The sequence below is a fragment of the Loa loa genome, assembly GCF_000183805.2.
Source record: "Loa loa unplaced genomic scaffold supercont3.33, whole genome shotgun sequence".
NCBI classification, from domain to species: Eukaryota; Metazoa; Nematoda; class Chromadorea; order Rhabditida; family Onchocercidae; genus Loa; species Loa loa.
The window spans coordinates 18,348-36,110 of record NW_018108213.1 but is presented as its reverse complement, the minus strand read 5'-3'; the positions used below and the strand labels follow the sequence as shown (position 1 = coordinate 36,110).

Sequence of the window (17,763 nt, the reverse complement as noted above, 5' to 3'; positions counted from 1 at the left end):
ACAGTCCAGTGTCACGGAATGTGTGATAGTTCCGGTTTAGTGATATAGTGTCAGTGGCCATCTTCCTGAATGTTTTCACGTAATTTTTCTAAGTTGTGGATAATTTATTTGCTCATGACACATCTAACGTAACATAAAGTAGATCATCACTGTTGAATTTAACAATGTCATAAATTCTAAAAATCAGTGTATTGTTTCTTAAGTAAACTCATACTATTATGCGAACTTAGCTCGTGTATTGCGTACATTTGTAATCGTTGTCGTAAAGAGTAAACTTTGTTATTATAAATAATATATATTTTTGTATTACTTCATTGTTGTAAATTTCTGACCCACTGCTGCTTGTAAAATTGATTCTTTTTAAGTTAGATATTCATACTGCGTGATAAACGAACTGATGAGCGTTCAACTGATTTGCTGTTCTATCAGTATCCTACCAACTCCGAAATCACGTAATACTCGAAGCACAAAGCGTCGTTGCTGTTTCCATTTATTACCGTCAATTTGAATTATACCGGGTATCACAATTTTAATAAGTTTCAGCAAACTGAGTTTTATGCAGCGTCACCCAAGGAGATATGCGTTAGTTTTATGCGAAAGGATCTCTTATGGTAACTTTAAAGAGCAATACATAAGTGCTTCCATTGAAATCAAATAGGGTCCAAATTTCTTGAAAATGAATGAAAATTTACCAACTACATATGTGGCATACAAAACAGATGCTGATTTAAGGCTCGCCAAAAGTAAGTAAGTGGTACGAAGCTGCGACCAGCTGATATTCCCAGATCGAATCTTTACACTGATAATGGCGACAACAGTTGTATTCTGTTATGGTGACAGATAATAGCAGTTGTAAACAATTAGAATTATGTGACGAAATTTTTTTTTACTTATTAGTCTTTTTATCCTCTGTTACGAGAGAATTAAATCGACATTACCTGTTTAGAAGCACAAGATACGTTTTAGTTCAATTGCAGTTCTAGTTCAATTCAATAATGGATTTTTTTATAATGTTTCGATCTTTTTCGGGACATTCTATTCATCCTTCAGAAAGGTGTGCAGTTAAGACACACACCACCTGAGAAATGTCATTGTTCATTAAATGATGATTTTTGGCTGACCTGTTTAATCAAGTTTTAAGCCAATAGTTCTTTTCTTTCACTTATGTATAAACGTATATTTCACGGTGTTCGTGGCTTCTGGTTCATAACTTCTCTAGTGCGCAGTATGTCGCACAACTGGAAGTTCGGGAAAAACGAATGAAAGAGGGCGCATTTTGAAACATCACGTCTATGTTATTGATGATGCATCAATGTCTGTGAGATTTACTAATGTCGATATCTTTAATGTTCTAAGTCAAGTTGATCACTCTTTATTTTTGTATATTTTTATAGATGTTGTGACTCTGGAACGAATAAAGGATTTCTTGATTTCTTGATTCAATCACAAATAAAACCATTAATTAACACTTTCAACACTTTTACTGAAGAAATTATAACACATTTTTCTTAAAATAAGAGATAATAAAAAATTTCACAAAGGCCGTTTAGTTATACTAATTAATTCCTTTTTAAATGTCCAGAACTTTGGTGAATCGAAACAAATTTTCGTCGATTCACCGTGCCGTAGTTATAAATCATAATGGACTTCTTAATTTTTCTTCTTTATTGTTGAGACAGATATCCGGAAGTCATTTAATCCTCTTATTTTACTGAATTTTAAAAAGAAATTAAAAAACTCTGTTTTTAAATTTTTGTAAATTTATTAATCCAAAACAAAATAAAAATTAAAACTGAAATGAAAGATATCACTTTGGATTGCTTCTATCTTCTTTATTATAAATGAAATATTTGTAAAATGTATTCTTTACCAAAAATAGAACCTAACAGTTCTTTTTCTCATTGGAGATCCCCAATCCGTAAGCTAAAATATGAGCAACAAGTGAGGAATGGAGCACGGGTCAACTAAAGAAAGATCGATGCGATTGAATGGTTCGCCGAGGGTTTTCGTTCAAGTATGCCTGTCAATCAATTGATAAGGAAGCGATGAATGCAAGCGACACATTTAAATTTACGACATTTTCAGTTGCTCCCATAACTTCCCACTTTTTTCACTGAGAAATTTGAATCGTCATACTTTTTTTTGCAATAAAAAACATCTTGGATGCTTTCATTTGTTTTCTGAAGTACTTCTAATTTCTAATCGTTAGCTGCTATCACTAAACAGATCAAATCTCAGTGAAAACTTGAAATCAGTAAGAAGTGAAATCCGAGCAGATCACAATAGCTTCACTAATATTTGATAACTTCTTATTGAACATACACCAATCGCAATAGTTAAAACAGAACGATATCTGTTTAACCAGGACTTATTAGGATCGTATTTTTGGTACCAACGCAGATCCTTGTGAACATACAAGTGTACAGATTAAACCTTATCCCCAAAGATAATAATCATTTGGAATTATGAATATATCGACTATACTTCGACTATACTGAATATACCAACAAAATTTCATCTTCGGTGAAATTTTGTTTGAAACAATTTTTCGTGAAGGCGTATCGGTAAATAAGCTTCCCTGAAAATTCATAGTTTGGCAAACAGCAAAATGACAAATAAAAACATGTTGATTACTGTCCAAAATTGATCTAGAAGTACAGATATATCTGCTAAAAGAATTCAGGATGGCAACCTCGAAGTGATGCTAGATTCCATGCCAAGAAATCGCAATAGTACGCATATCTTGCGAAAACTTACATTTATATTTCCGTCTAAAAGTAATTTTGGTGTTATTTATTTAACACCCGTGCGGATTAATTTTCACTTGGAACCAATCGCTACTAATATCTAAGTTCACATATCACTGGAGAGAAAAGTGCCGCTTAAAGCGGAAGCAGAAACTCAGCAGCTAATGTACCGTAATACGAACAGGAATCTTCAGTGACATCTAATATGCCGACAAGAAAACTTTATTTCTGTGCCAGGGCACTGCTAAACGCGATGAATTGTAATACTTAATCGGCTCTACCCTTTTTCGTTGCCATATTTCAGGAACGGGAAAATAATCAGAAAGGTCAAGAACTCTAACATTTTTTCTAATATGACTCAAACAGCCAATTTGTGGACACATTTATTGAACTCGAAAACTGACAGAAACAGCTTCTGCTATTTGAATTGAATGTATTAAAGTAGTAAAGTTAGTTAAAAAGACAAAATTTTCATGAGCAATGTATCCTAGAAAATTTCAACCGAATTTATCACAAAATTTCGTCAAATAATTCCTTAAATTTGGGATAAGGAAACTGTGGATGATCGCGCAATCTTTGTAAAAATATGCAAATGCTTCTAAAAATAAAAATAAAAATATGCAAAAATTTTGTTACAGACCGATTTAAAATTGAATGACAGATGAAACGTCACAAAAGCAACAAACATAGAGAGAGAGGGAAAGAAAGAGAAGGAGAGAAAAATAAAATGGAGAAAACGTCATGTAACAATAATATTTTATGTGAATAAATAAAATCGAGCGAGCAACAACACTTTTAAAAGTGAAGGAAAAATGAACAATAATGAAAATCTCTTGTTAGCATTAATACTAACTTTGTTTGGAGACAGTCAATTATCATCTTTCCTGGTAGTTGATCTATTGGATATTTTACGATTTCATTAGCACTAAAGTTCATTTCTTTTTAATGCATGGTTTATGTTTATAATCGAAAAACTTCTTGAAGTGAAAAAAAATAACTTGAATGTTGAAAATAAATTCCAAAGATTTGTTGTAAAAGAATAACAAACAAAGCAACCTGTGAATATCAGTCAATTGGATGATTATAGAAACTTATGAAATCATCTAATTTCAGGAAAGCAGATTAAATATAGAAACTTATGGAGTACTGAGGGAAGAATTCCGTTTTACATATTCACAAAACTTTCCACTTCCTAACAAAAGTTAGATAAATTTACTCTCCAAATTATAAGCATGTGAGGATTGGTTAATGTAATAAGAGTCTTGTAGATCTGCCGAGATTGATCTTATAGAGACAAATCATATGTCAGCTTCGAATAGACTTTTTATTGATCTAAGTTGCCCAGATTCAGTCTCAAATATTTCAAGGTGTCAAAATTTGTGATTTAAACGGTTTTTGCAACAAAGAATGGCATATTCAGGACAAAGGGTTTCTAGCTATAAAGCAACTGAACGAAGACTGGACAGGAGATATCTTGAACCTACTGATAAGAAGGGTCACAAACAAATATTATTAGATCCTCGAACTGGACAGTTGTAGAACAATCGTAAGTTGAAGAGCTGTCACAAAGGATCAAACAAGATATATGATCATTATTGTCTCAGATGTCGTCTTTCCATTTCTTCTTCTCTCTATGAACAACTTTTAAACTCAAATTCAGGAAGCAACCTGGATGTAATGTTCGTATTTATGTGTCTGTTGGTGTGATTCTGTATCGATAACAATTTATTAATACTTGGGATTATTTCTTTTCAAGCTATAAATTTTGTTCCGTTGTACCCATTGTCGTAAAGTTATTCTCAAAAGTCGGTCCTATGAAAAAAAATCTTTTGTAGGATGATTTGATGTTAAAGGACAATAAAGGGAGGTTAAATATTTTAGGGGGTAGTATCTGTTGCTGATCTGATATAGCTGTTGCTATATTGCACAACCGCCTCGAGCAGCTCCCTCTTTCTTTGCTTCTCCCCATTTCGTATAATCTGTGACGAATCTTACTTCTCTTGTAGTTGGATTTCAACAAATTTATTCCAAAGAGGAGGGCGGAGTACAGTAGTTAGCTGGGAAGTTAGCCAGAGATTAGCTCGGGATGCCTCGCCTTCCTTCAGGAATGAACAGTTGGCCCAAAGTCAGTTGTTGGTAGTGGACGTTTTTGTTATTTCTGAAGGTAGCAGCTGTCGAATCGAAGCCATCTTCCGTCTTGTTCGTCACTTCGAAATTTACGCCATTTGTTCTCCGGAGAGAAGTGAACCTGCTCACGGAGCAAAACCACCGGATAGTGAAAAGGGTTCTGCAGATAGTGAAAAGCTTGAAAGGTAAGTCTCCTGGATGGATGTAAATGCTGATGAAGAGAATGATGTTGAATAAGAGTGGGATAATGATGTTACTAACTCTAATGCAGCTATTTTATTTTATACTGAAGCTTAACACATACATACATGTCAGCACTACCACCACCACTACCACTACAACCACAACAGTTGGCCTTTAAGCACAATTCGGCAACAATTGACCATGGAACATATGTGCTTCTTCGGCCGAGGAGTTAGAGTTTCAACATGGTGATACAGCTGTCCCCGCCTGTTGCCACAGATGGCGCGCCAACTGGCTTATTTCTAGTATAAGTTTCAGTTTTAGTTTAAGCCTATCTGCCAGTCTAGTCTATCGTCATCTCGGACGAAACATGCAGAACAACTTTGCACCTATTTAAATTACTTTGAAGAACAGCCTTAATCAGTTACCGCTCGGGTTGTCTTGTAGTGTTTAAACTTAATTGCATGATCCTGAATATATACACGTCTCCTTGAATAACTAACTGCTTAATTAAATTGAATAAATTAAATTTTCGAGCCAGATTTCTCTTGAATAGGAAGACTGAACTCGCTTCCAGAAATACCTATGTTGAGCGATTTTCGCTTTTTTGGTTAGTCTCACAACTATTTCATTATAATCATAACTAGCCTCTTTTTTATTAGTTTTGTAAAATACAAAGAGAACTGCATATGTTAAATATACAAACATTTTTATTATGGTCTATGGTTTATGTTGACTTATAACGTATATTACGAGGCACTTCAGCCTAAAAATCCTTTCGATATAAAATATCAAGGAAATGATGATTTTTAGAATGCTCATTTGGAAAAATCGAATCAACCGGAATGAGATTTTTGATGAATATTTGAGTGAATAAACCAAGTAAACAATACAGCAAATTTATAAATAGATCATCAAATGGTTTAAAGAACTTATTTTTTTTATAGTTGCAGATGAACCCAGAAGGGTGTCAATACGATCCATTATACGGCTACACGCAACCACAAGCAAGAATAACGGCAGCGCCGGATATAACGACTTTAACACCTTTTGCACCTCAAGCAGCACCTCTTGGAGAATATTCATCTGCACATGCCCTTTCTACTTATGACCCGTACAGGTAATCCTGTGTTTAATCGGAACTATGAATCATTCCATTTAAGCTGCAAGCAGATGCCATAAGCAGAACGATCACAATCATATCATTCCCTCTACTATTTGCTTCATTGTTTACAGTAAGGGTAGTTAAGCAGTTTTCCGTTTGATTATATGATTTTACTATGAAATGTCAATTGATCGGATCTATCGTTGAGTTAGAAAATCAATTTTAAAATTCAGAAGTCAGGATGTGTTATTTTTGAAGCATACTATCCAAAAAATTTTTTTTGCATCATTGATTTGTAATACGAAAGCTTTTCTTTATAACATTTATTTCATTATTTCACTTCACTTCAAAAAAGTTCCTACTTCATAGATATCCCTCCTACTATCCATCTTATGGTCCGACTGCTGGCTCAACATCCTTCTATGCCACAGATTTAACACCGTTTTCAACAAATCGGAACAATGTAGACTTCCCGAAATCAGTTCGACCTGATTCTGGAATTACGAAGGATATCAAGCAGGAACAAGATGTTAAAGAGCATGGTTCATTTTTTCTATGTACTTATTTAAACTGATGTCTTAAGCAATGTTAAGGGCAGTGTTTTGGGTCCAGCTTCGTTTTCAAAAATCAATGTTTGGTTTTTGCTTCGAGAAATCAAACATATTTATGGCTTTGATGGCTTTTAAATTTGCAATGTTTATGAAAAAACAAAATCCGTATGACAGCTAGTGTTTGTTACAGAACGTTGTTTATAATTTTGCTGATCTTTTTAATTCCATTTAACCAAACATTCTAGTTCAGCCTAATTTAAAATTAGAAATCAACTGCTAGTATTTTTCAATAAAATGAATTCATCGAATTGCAGCAATTTTGCAAAAACATGCATAAATTCTAAATGTTAATTGGATTGTCATTTCTAAAATATTTTGTGCAATATCCCTTGGTCATAAGATAATAATATTAATCCTGATAACAATATCACTACTTCTCATTATCTTTTTTATAGAAATATCTCATAGCATACAGTTGAGACTTTAACATACTTTGCTTCATTGTTTTGTTCTTTCAAGTCATCACTTACTTTCTCCAGACTTATACATTATTAAATATAATATATAAGCTATTATATGTTATTGGTGGAAGAGGCTAAATTTGTAATACAAAAATGTTAGGCTCTTATTGTTAAACTTTATACTGCATGCGAGGTTATAAGTTGAATTATAAAAAAGTTTTAGCAGTAGAACTAATTTCGGCAGCAGGTGGTTCAACCAGCGATATCCCAGAACCGCATGGGGAGTTAATTCAGACAAATGCGGATGTTGCTAATACTTCAACCGTTGTGCAGCAACATGCTGAACCTACATCAGTACCACGGCGGTGTAAGTTTTTAGGTCTATTCAAACATCATTTAACAATCAGCTCAGTTAAAAAATCAGAGTTTCAACCTTTCACTGAAAGTTGTCTGCACGAGCGTTAACTCGTGCTATTTATTTATTATTTAATTTTTTCCTTCTTTTTGTTGGCAGCTTATTTGTTTAATCATCTTTAACTCGTTTAAGGACAAACAAATAAATTGTTAGAATTGTATTGCTAATATTGCAAAGTTGTAGTGGACAGGAGGAAAGCAGCAACAATGCGCGAAAGGCGGCGATTGCGTAAAGTAAATGAGGCATTTGAAGTGGTCAAACAAAGGACATGTCCTAATCCCAACCAAAGATTACCAAAGGTTATTTTTATTTGTTTTTTTCCTATTTCATTTATAACATGAAATTTTTTTAAAATAACGAATTTGGGCAAGAATCTTTCTAATCAAGTTGCAAAAAAACCCTTCGATCCTTCAATTTTTGGAAATACTTTAGAAAAAATATTCCTAAACTTTTGAACTTTAGGTTGAAATTTTGAGAAGTGCAATTGAATATATCACAAAACTAGAAAATATGCTGCAAAGTCAAGGAAAAATGACAAAAATCATGGCTGCAAATCAAGGAATTCACTTGCCAGATAACGATAGCCAAGATTATGTCGTTAGTTTGTTCCAATTTCTGTTCACCAATTTTTTTTTTGGAAAGTTGAGGGATCACGATATCATAGGAACACACTGCTGATGGATTGTTTTTTAAACAAGGCTTTAAAAAATTGTTGGAAATTACCAAAAGCTACTTGCTAAAAAATATAAAGCCTTAATTTATTTAATAAATGTGTTAAGATTAATTGCTGGAAAAAATCTCAGACACACTTAACAATAGTGAAATACAAAAATTTATCCAAAAGTGGATTAAGAACGAATGATCTTTCAAAGTACCTGAGGAGGCATAATCCTAATGAGGTTTTCCAGAATGCTACTAAGCAGAATAGGTATGCCGCCAGAAGTTATAGAAATCTCGTTTGTGAAGTGAAAAGTAGACATCTAGAAGAAATTTGCATAACTTTTCTGGAAGACGGTAAAAAGAAATCCGTCACTGCCAAGGGCAGGTTTCTTAGCTACAAAAATTAACTTAAGTTTAAACAGCTTGATTTTTATCACTGATTGATTCGAACACTTCAAGACGATTCTGCATTAAATTAATATATCCAATAATTTGAGCAGCACATGATTTACTCATTAACTCTACTCTATTTACTTTTCATCTTCAAATGAGCTTGATAAACAATGTAAAAGTCAAAAATCAAAATAATTAGCTACTGTAAGAAATTTGGTTCTTGTAATGTATGCCAAATATCATCACTGAAAAATTTATTACTGCATTATAGCAGCTGTGGATGTGACATATCAATGATTTATTTGCTGGGATATCTGTCCAATACGCTGAGAAAATTTTTTTTCTCAACTTTTTTAATTTATTATATAAAAATTTTATTTACCAATGGGCGATAATAAAGCTTGTTTTAAAATTGAAAGTAGAGGAAGTTTTGAAGTGAATTCGATGTCAAATGGTCATACCATTAATTGAAGAAGATAGCTAACATATCAGTTTTTAACAATTTTGAACAGATAATCCAGTTGATTTTCCCTTGAAATTACTATTTTATATTATTAGTGGAATTCAGTTTCGTATTATAAAGCTTCATATTTTAAAATGAAATTAATAAGCAGTTTGGACTGTATGTCCATCAATGATGTTCAAAATAAGCTTTTTATTTTACAACAGTTGAAAACAAATAGCATATGAATCCTTTTTACTTGCAGTCTGTACATAATACATCCAGCAATGGTTCAGCCGCAGCTTACTACGATAGCAAAATGGGAACATTTACGGAAGAGAATGAAGATTTCGGAAGTGTAAGCACCAGCGAAAGCTCTCATGAAGCAAGTCAGATTCAGTAATTGAAAGCAAAGCCATAAGTTATAAAAGTTTCAGATTTTAATTTGAAAACTATTTTATTATGAATCAGATTTGAAATAAAAATCTTTGGTGTAACCACAAAACTGATTTTTTGTATTCTCGGACTGCTTAAATTGGCATTCATTAAAAGAAGAAAACAATTATCATCAACTTTGAAAACTAATATTTTATGGCATAACATTTTGACCCTTAATTCTTACCGGTTCCATTTTTCAGCACTAGTAACTTATTTTTCCAGTCTTTTGGACTAATAGAACTATCTCAGTGTACTTCGCAGTACTTCTGATTCTCACAATACTGTCGCTGACCTTAACTTCTAATACAACATGCGTCCGTATTTTCAATTCTTAGCAGTTCCTGAGGAGGATGTTCTGTTTCACACCTTTTCAAGATGAAACGCACTGCTCTTCTGGAATTAAAAGTGCCTTATTGTCATTCATGAATACATTATCAGGCAAAAAGAGGAAATATTTGGGAAATAATGTTTGCTTATGACTGAGACAGGCTTCTTTCCACTCTTTTTTCAGCAATTTAAGTAGATGCTAGATAAAGATTACCAGCTAACAGCTAATCCCGGGCATTCTTGGATTTCAAACCGGAAATATCTCACTCATCCGTATTAGACATAGCGGTGCACTATGAAGCTTGTCTTTACTTTGCAATTGCATATACACAAAAAGATATTTAAAAATTGAAATACTTAAATTTTGGCAACTGCATGTTAACGAATTGTGCTTTTTCTCCATATTCTCTGAACTAATCGGATATGAAGGGAATTAGTACAATAAGTTTATTTCAAATACATGATCCCTCAAAGTTAGGTTCACATTTCGAGTACAGTAATCATCTGTTTACATTTAGTTTGAGCACGGTAATGTATGTATAAATTTACTACTGCTTACTAGCACTGTTCATTGATGAGCAGCATCAATAATGTCTTACGAAACCAAATCAATTTTATTTCTAAACGGCCAAGAAAAGAACAGAGAAACAGAGTTATTTTCTTCTTTCTTTTCTGTTCAGAGCTATTTCAAAGCAAAATTCCAATGATTTCCATTAAAATCTTAGAAATTGTCCCATTTGGTGTACTGTACTGACATCAGTCATCTTGAAGAATTAAAGTCTTCAATGATTGATGTCTTTCCATTGCTTTAGTTGCTCCATAATTCATCAGTTCATTTTATTTCAAAGAGTGCTTAAAGAGATTTTAAACTAGATCACTACAGAAAAAGGCGGCAATGAGTTCCTTTGAAATTGATAGGACCAGAAGTGAAGTTGAAATGCACAGGTTAAGAGAGAATAAAGCATGGACAAAAGAAGAGAATATGAGATTTGCAGAAATTTAGGAGAATAGTTTGATATGTATATATTAGCATAAGTAAAGTAGAGATTCAAGCAGAAGAGCAGTGTGCAACAGTGGTGTAATGTGCGTCAGTTGTTCCTACCTGACCTAAAATTTCTTTTTAAACAAGTCCTTAATGTCACGGGGATAGATCGTATTCTTCCGAATTTTATTTTCCAAAAATTTGAAAAGATGTTTTAAAATATCTTTCTTTTTCGTTTCATTAAGGATGAAAAATCAAATATTTGCTTTACGATTTAGAAATTTTTAAAAACAGACGTTTTAATCTGAAATATTTTTCACGCATTTGCATCCAAAATGTCAAGTTATATTTCAATACTTTATTTAAATTGAATCTCGAAACAATTTGTGAAAAGTCGATGAATTTCAGGGAAAACATCGGGCAAGAAAAGCTCCTTAGAACGGCTATCACGTATCGTGGACAGTATTACAGCTGATGAAGATGAAGGAGGGCTAGAAGGTTCGAGTAGTGAACCTTCTGCTGTCTGATAAATGATGTTTCGGAAATGCTCAATGTTCGTTTATCTCTTCTGTCACATTTGAGAAATAATCAGGTTATAGAGAAATCATTCAGCTTAAAGTATTTGAATGATACAATCTAGTGATAAGTCTGTCGGTGTGTGTTTTAAAATGATTTGCATCCATCGAAACTATAAAGCTAACTTTCTTAAATTTATTTGATTTGATTTTATCCATAAATAACAGACACAAAACTATCGAAAATTTGGAACAGGCAATCCATGTTTAATTAGTGGAAGATTAACCTTTGTACTACAAGTCATAAGTAGCCGATTGTAGCACACAGCTTGTTGTTTGAGGGGCAATCATTGAAATAACCTCGCAGTTATATTAAAATTCTGTTTTTTTTTCTTTTTTTTTGTGTGTGTGTTCAGTTTGAAGGATATAAGAGATTTTATAAATGACAGTGGTAGGAAGTATCATCAACAGGAAGAGTTAAGTATGGAAAATGTTATGAAATTCATTTCAAACTTCAAATCTCTTATTCTACTGGTCAGTCATAATGCAACAATATTTGACATATGTGTATTAATACAGTATTTCGAAATTCATTAAATATTTTGATCAGAACTGCAATAACTTATTGCTGTATCTAAACTAATTATTCTGCTCTTCTGTCTTCATAGGGCAATTGTTACAAACAATTTATGGAAAATATGATAGATGAATAGTTTGATCGGGAAGATAATGCAAGCCTTTTGTTTTACTCTTTCTACACAGTTGTTAAACGAATTTATCTTTTGTGGTTTTGACGTTAAAACCTTTGATGTTGGGAAATTTTTGGTACTCCGAAAAGTAAATTAAAAACTGAATTTTAAACAAAGGAATATACAAAATTAGTTTTGACATATTTATTGAAGACAGTCTGCCAATAAAAAGAGCAATATTTATCATCAATAAATCCTGATTTTTTGACTGAACTGATAATTTTTGCAGTGTTTTGTTGTAATTTTGCTATGCTTCGACATTTTTTGCTTAACTTATATTATGCTCACACGATAGTAGAAAATTTGTATATTTGATATGGTTTATAGTAAAAAACTTTTAATTACACGATAAGTAAGCAGTAGCAGAAGCAGTTACGGTGACTCGCAAATGGCAGTGTTGTTTACCACCTGTAAGAGAAGCTGGCAATTTGAGAGATGGAAAAAGATAAAATACTGTGACATGAACAGGCAGATGATGTTTCATATAACGTATAGGAATATGCAAGAAATATGAAGCAGTTCAGCATTTTTGATGCGTTTGCTAATTGAATTCACGTTTCACTTCATCTCAACTGCAATAATACCATCGATCTATTCATCCTCTTGAGCTCAAGAAGTGCAACAATAGCAATCAACTGAATTGTCCCCTTAGGGTATGGCGGATATTCTGTCCATGAGTTGCAATCCGGTTATCAGCAAAACATGTGGCAGAAAAAGGATGAAGCTGCGATGCAAGCTAAAAGTGGTAAAAAGCTTCTCCATCCTCTTTACGTATGCAGTATCATCAATTCGGTGTTTCGGTGTCGTGGTACATAGCTTGTCTTGAATGATTAGAAGAAGGGAGGATAGAATGCTTAGGGACAGCACGAATGGTCAGAGAGGACAACAGGTATTTACAAAGAAGTATCAGAAAAATAATAAAAAAGCAAATCTCTAGATAGCTTTCGACTACCTGTCCAGACCTGTTTGTTTTCACAAGCAACTTTAATATAGTCTGTTTCTAGCTTGCTATTCGTAACACTTGATATGATAAGCAGATAGAGAGGAACAGATGAAAGGAACGATAACTCGACGAAACAAACACTCGCACACACACACACACACACACACACACACACATACACACATACACACACACACATATACACACAATCATGCATATCCTCCCGGCTACTCCCCCGATATCTCCTTTTTTAGAAAATCTGTTCTGTCAGCAGTACACATACCCAAAATAACATCTATCCTCCTATTTACTTTTGTTCGGTTGTCTTGGAAGTAAGGGAAGAATCTGTGGTAAACACTTAGAGATTTCCATCCCATCTTTATCAATGTAACAAGAACGCTTTTATCAAAAATTATGTATACATGTGAACATTTCCATAAAATTAAAAGTCATTTTTGGTTTGGTTGGTTTTAAGGAAATAATTTGCTGTTCTTTGCTATGGTACTTTAAAAAACTTTGCTAGTCTGAGCTTAGCTTTATAGTTAATTTTACATAGGTATCATATACACGGTCCATGGCTTTGGCACAAAATATAATTGCATCTCCGATGACACTAGATCATGAAATTCAGATCCACAACTCGCAGATCGATTACACTTCTTTGCTGTTAACAACGGTAAGTTGCTTTTTCTTGCAAATATTACGTTCATTACTTCTTCGTTTTACTTTAAAAGAAACTCTTCTGAATAATTTCTGTAAACAATAACTTCAGTCATATACTTTGGAACATTAATATATGCTTTTCCTATGTGTTGGGACCTCCCTATTTGTAATATTACCTGTTGTCATCTTCATATTTCCATATTTACTGCTTCCTCGGCACTTTGTCCCGAAGTAATGACATTTGTTGCAAGAAAGATTTAAATGTCTTTTATCTTTCTCCGTTTCGAAACTCTGCGTATGAAGTTCGGGATTTTAAAAACTCGGAAAATTTCAAAAATCCTTACCTGAGGCAACAACACTTTGGAGGTAACTTTTAAATTCTTTGGAATTTTCTACTGATGATTATTGCATTCAGAAGCTCATATTTTTTATGCTGATAAGACAGCTTATAACTGATAGTACAACGGAGCTACATTGTATTTATTGTAATATCCCTGCATCAAATTTAATATCGATCACTTTAATGGTAAAGCAGTATATCCCGTGATTTTTGAATAGTACTATAAGCGAGACACAGCTAAAGCCTAATGTAAAAGTAAATTATTTCACCTAAGTTTCCATTATCATATTTGTTTTCATGTTCACAAGAAAGCATTGCCATCCATCATCTTTACCACAAATTGCATTCTCCTACTGTGAATCGAGGCTAAATTAAGCGGAACAGAGCAGAAAGCGGCTCTCGGTCTTTTCTTCTTTGGATATTTGTTAATGGGAGCAACAAATGTGGAATTCGACTTATTTCGGCAGAGTTCGTTAGGACCATGAAGAGCAGATGAACTGGATGGGAAGAACAGAGATAAAAACTGCAATTCACTTGCTTTGGGAAAGAGATGACAAAAACGAAATGAGAGGCCGACATTTAACTATTTTCAGTGCATCAGACTCTACCGAAGATCTTTGTATGGAAACATGAATATCAAAGTAAGTGAAATGAGAAGATATCTGAGAGATTTTTAACAAACAATGGAAGTGGAACGATGGCGCTCATAAAAAATGACGTTTGGAAAAACGATGTGTCGCCTTCCTCCTCAAACAATTCCAGTAGCTTCTTGAATTCTTGAATACAACGAAACTGGACTTTCCATTTTAAAATTTTCAAACATAAAAAGTATTATTTTCAAAGGGCTTAAAGCAGTAAAAACTGAAGAAATTTGCAATAAGATGAGCTCTTAATATCAATATAATGTTAAAGATACCAGTTGTTATGGAACTCTTACATTCTTTTGGTACAAAATAACAACATTTGAGTGATATAGCACTAATTAGCATAAATTCTGGAAAGGCGACCATTTTTATCTGTGTGATATAGCACATATAGCAGATCAACATTTGTGTGATATAGCACATATAGCAGATCAACATTTGTGTGATATAGCACAATAGCACAAATTCTGGAAAGGCGACCGATTTGGCTGAGGTCAAATAGTCTAAAATGTTATCAGTAACCAATGGGTGATGAAAAAGAAATGCATGGTAGCTAATAATTGTGAATTTCTTTTGAAAATTGCCGGTATAAGCATTGCACTGACTAACCGGACGATCATGATAGTCCTGATGATAATATTATAGGACAGAGGAAATGATTTGGCGTCATGGTTTTCAACAAAGTTTAGAAATTTATGAAGACTGAAAAAACGAACTTTCAGACTGATAAGATGGATGGGGCTCAAATCACTGTTTAAATGATAAATAATTTGGAAGTTGGGAAGTTCGAGGTTACATGAAAGAACAGAAAAATTGTTCACTTTCAGGAACATTGTATAAACTAATAGAAAAATGATTTGATTTTTTAAAATTTTGACCAATGAATAACTTTATAACCACAACACATTTGGTAAATATACGACGAGGTTTTTGTTTGTGTTCATGTATCATTTAACGCTTCATTCATTTTTTCCCCCGTGTTTTTTCATTTATGATAATTAGACATTGTGGAAAATATGTTGGCTTATACATGCTTCCAATTCTTCAAGAACTAAGTAAGAATGGTCACTTTACTGAGTGCACCAATCGTCACTGCAAATATTATCCGAAAAAGTCAATGCTACCATGGTTTTTTTTGTTTTTGTTTTTGTTCGAGAATACATTGAAGATAATAGAGAATAGGTTTCCAGAATAGGTTTGCTTTGTTTTTCCGTCTCACAGTTCCTCAAATCATTCACTTTACGGAATATAATTGCTTTAAAAAACAATGCAAAATAAAGGCTTAACCAATTCTCAACAAATGATAACTGGTAGGATTTATAAAATGCATATCTTATCATTTCAGGGATACGATAATGTTCACTGCTTCATGCCAACTCTATCTTGCATTGTTCCAATAGAAGCGCAACAATACATACTGCCATATGCTTTGCCGCCAACTTCATATATCATTAATTCTTTGATACAATGCGAAAGTATGAAGAAGAAAGAAGTACAACCTACAAGTCCTTGTAAATTAATTACCGCTACAATGCCGCTGACTACATCCTGTACGTTGCTCACTTTCTCGACTGATCCATGTGATTTTTTATAGTCATAGGCATATCACTTACCGCTGCTATTAGTCATATTGTATTAAAATCATGAGAACGGGTCAGGTCAAATATGTGTTTAAGATTTTATATCCATTTCCAGAGTTTGCTCTTTCTACCGTATCTCTTATAATTGAAGCCATTGTATTAAGTGCAGTCTTCCTTACCGGGACTTGGCTAGTTGCCTACTGGTATTTCTATGAATTATTAGTGTCTTCTTTTGCAAAAACTGCTCCAAGTAAACTGTAGATTGAGTTTTTATCATTCTTTCAAGCAAAGAATAAACTTGGACGACCATACAATCCTGGTCGACCGCTGGCAATGGAAGAAAGGCAAAAAATTCTACAACTTTACGAAAAAGGTCACAGAATAAGCCATATTGCTCGCATTATTGGAGTAACACACAGTTGTGTTTCGAAAATCATGACAAGGTTTGATACTTATATGTTTAAAAAGGTTTCAAGGTGTAACACACTTCACTGGCATTTTACAGTTCATTTAACAGCAGATAATAAGAACTGTCTTGCTGTCCAAGAATATTCGATCAACATTAGATTTCATAAAAATATTTAAATGCAAAAAAATAAACGATTAAAAAATGGTGATTGGAAAATAAAAATCTTCTACTAAATGGGAATTTGTTATTTCGTAGATATCGGCGTACAGGTTCCATGCAACCACGTTCCACATTTTCTACGACGAAGAGAAACATAGACTGTTGTAGTGACATGGATGTTGATTCAGTCTCAAAGAATAACTATCAAAAACTATGCAGAAGCTGTACTGTTAATGCTACGTTGAGTGGTAGCAGTCGACCAATCAAATCTTACTTAATTCAAAGGTATGCATGATTAAAGAATATGCATCTGAAGAGGCTGTAGGCAGTACTCCTAACACAAAATATCCATCTAGATCAGGTTTCATAGGTTTGTGTCTTTAATTTTTTAAATAAATTTTCAAAAAATAAAGAGTTTGCTGTTAAACTTCCAATACCCGTAAATACTCCAAGACATCGGATTTTCAAAAATGAGAAATAATCATGTGAATAAATTACTTTTCAAAACACTCAAAATGTCAGTAAAATTTTTTGAAATTTTCAAAATAATTTTTCTTGTCATATTTATAGCATACTATGCAAAAGATAATTTATGATTTGGAGTATAGAGAAATTGGGAACGTTTATATTTGGTGCATAACTAGTACCACATTAATCAATTGGCTACTCCATCTGGAAGTGATGTTACCTTCAAACTATTGCTTTCTGTAAAATAATGTTGCATTTGGTTTACTGTAGAGCTGTATAGGGTATCAGCCGATAAATTTATCCCCATTTAATATCAATTTGGTTCATTTTTCTATCAATTCGCCTTATTATTCTGTGTTTATTTTTCAACTTAGCGTTTTGTAATTGCCTTCAGAAAATGTTTTGGGTCATTCGTTATTTAAAAAGAGTTTAATGAGGGAACAACCTCAAAATAGATTATGA

At 33.2% G+C, this 17,763-nt stretch overlaps 3 protein-coding genes across 3 annotated transcripts; all 3 read left to right on the top strand.

The window, feature by feature from the left end:
- Positions 1–4,591: 4,591 nt before the first annotated feature.
- LOAG_02833 (hypothetical protein) lies at positions 4,592–5,293 on the top strand (the record flags this gene model as incomplete). The annotated part of the gene is made up of 3 exons (XM_020446142.1): positions 4,592–4,614; positions 4,853–5,059; positions 5,167–5,293. The coding sequence occupies 3 exons, from the start codon at positions 4,592–4,594 to the stop codon at positions 5,291–5,293; spliced, it is 357 nt and encodes a 118-aa protein (XP_020303479.1).
- A 290-nt stretch (positions 5,294–5,583) lies between these two features.
- On the top strand, positions 5,584–11,528 carry LOAG_16988 (hypothetical protein). The gene is made up of 8 exons (XM_020449644.1): positions 5,584–5,667; positions 6,011–6,177; positions 6,532–6,704; positions 7,398–7,541; positions 7,773–7,888; positions 8,052–8,186; positions 9,350–9,473; positions 11,240–11,528. The coding sequence occupies exons 2-8, from the start codon at positions 6,011–6,013 to the stop codon at positions 11,356–11,358; spliced, it is 978 nt and encodes a 325-aa protein (XP_020306780.1). The 5' UTR covers positions 5,584–5,667; the 3' UTR covers positions 11,359–11,528.
- LOAG_16987 (hypothetical protein) lies at positions 11,363–17,422 on the top strand (the record flags this gene model as incomplete). Its single annotated transcript, XM_020449643.1, has 6 exons — positions 11,363–11,384; positions 13,595–13,714; positions 16,031–16,235; positions 16,552–16,708; positions 16,930–17,118; positions 17,404–17,422. The coding sequence occupies exons 1-6, from the start codon at positions 11,376–11,378 to the stop codon at positions 17,420–17,422; spliced, it is 699 nt and encodes a 232-aa protein (XP_020306779.1). The 5' UTR covers positions 11,363–11,375.
- Positions 17,423–17,763: the final 341 nt, after the last annotated feature.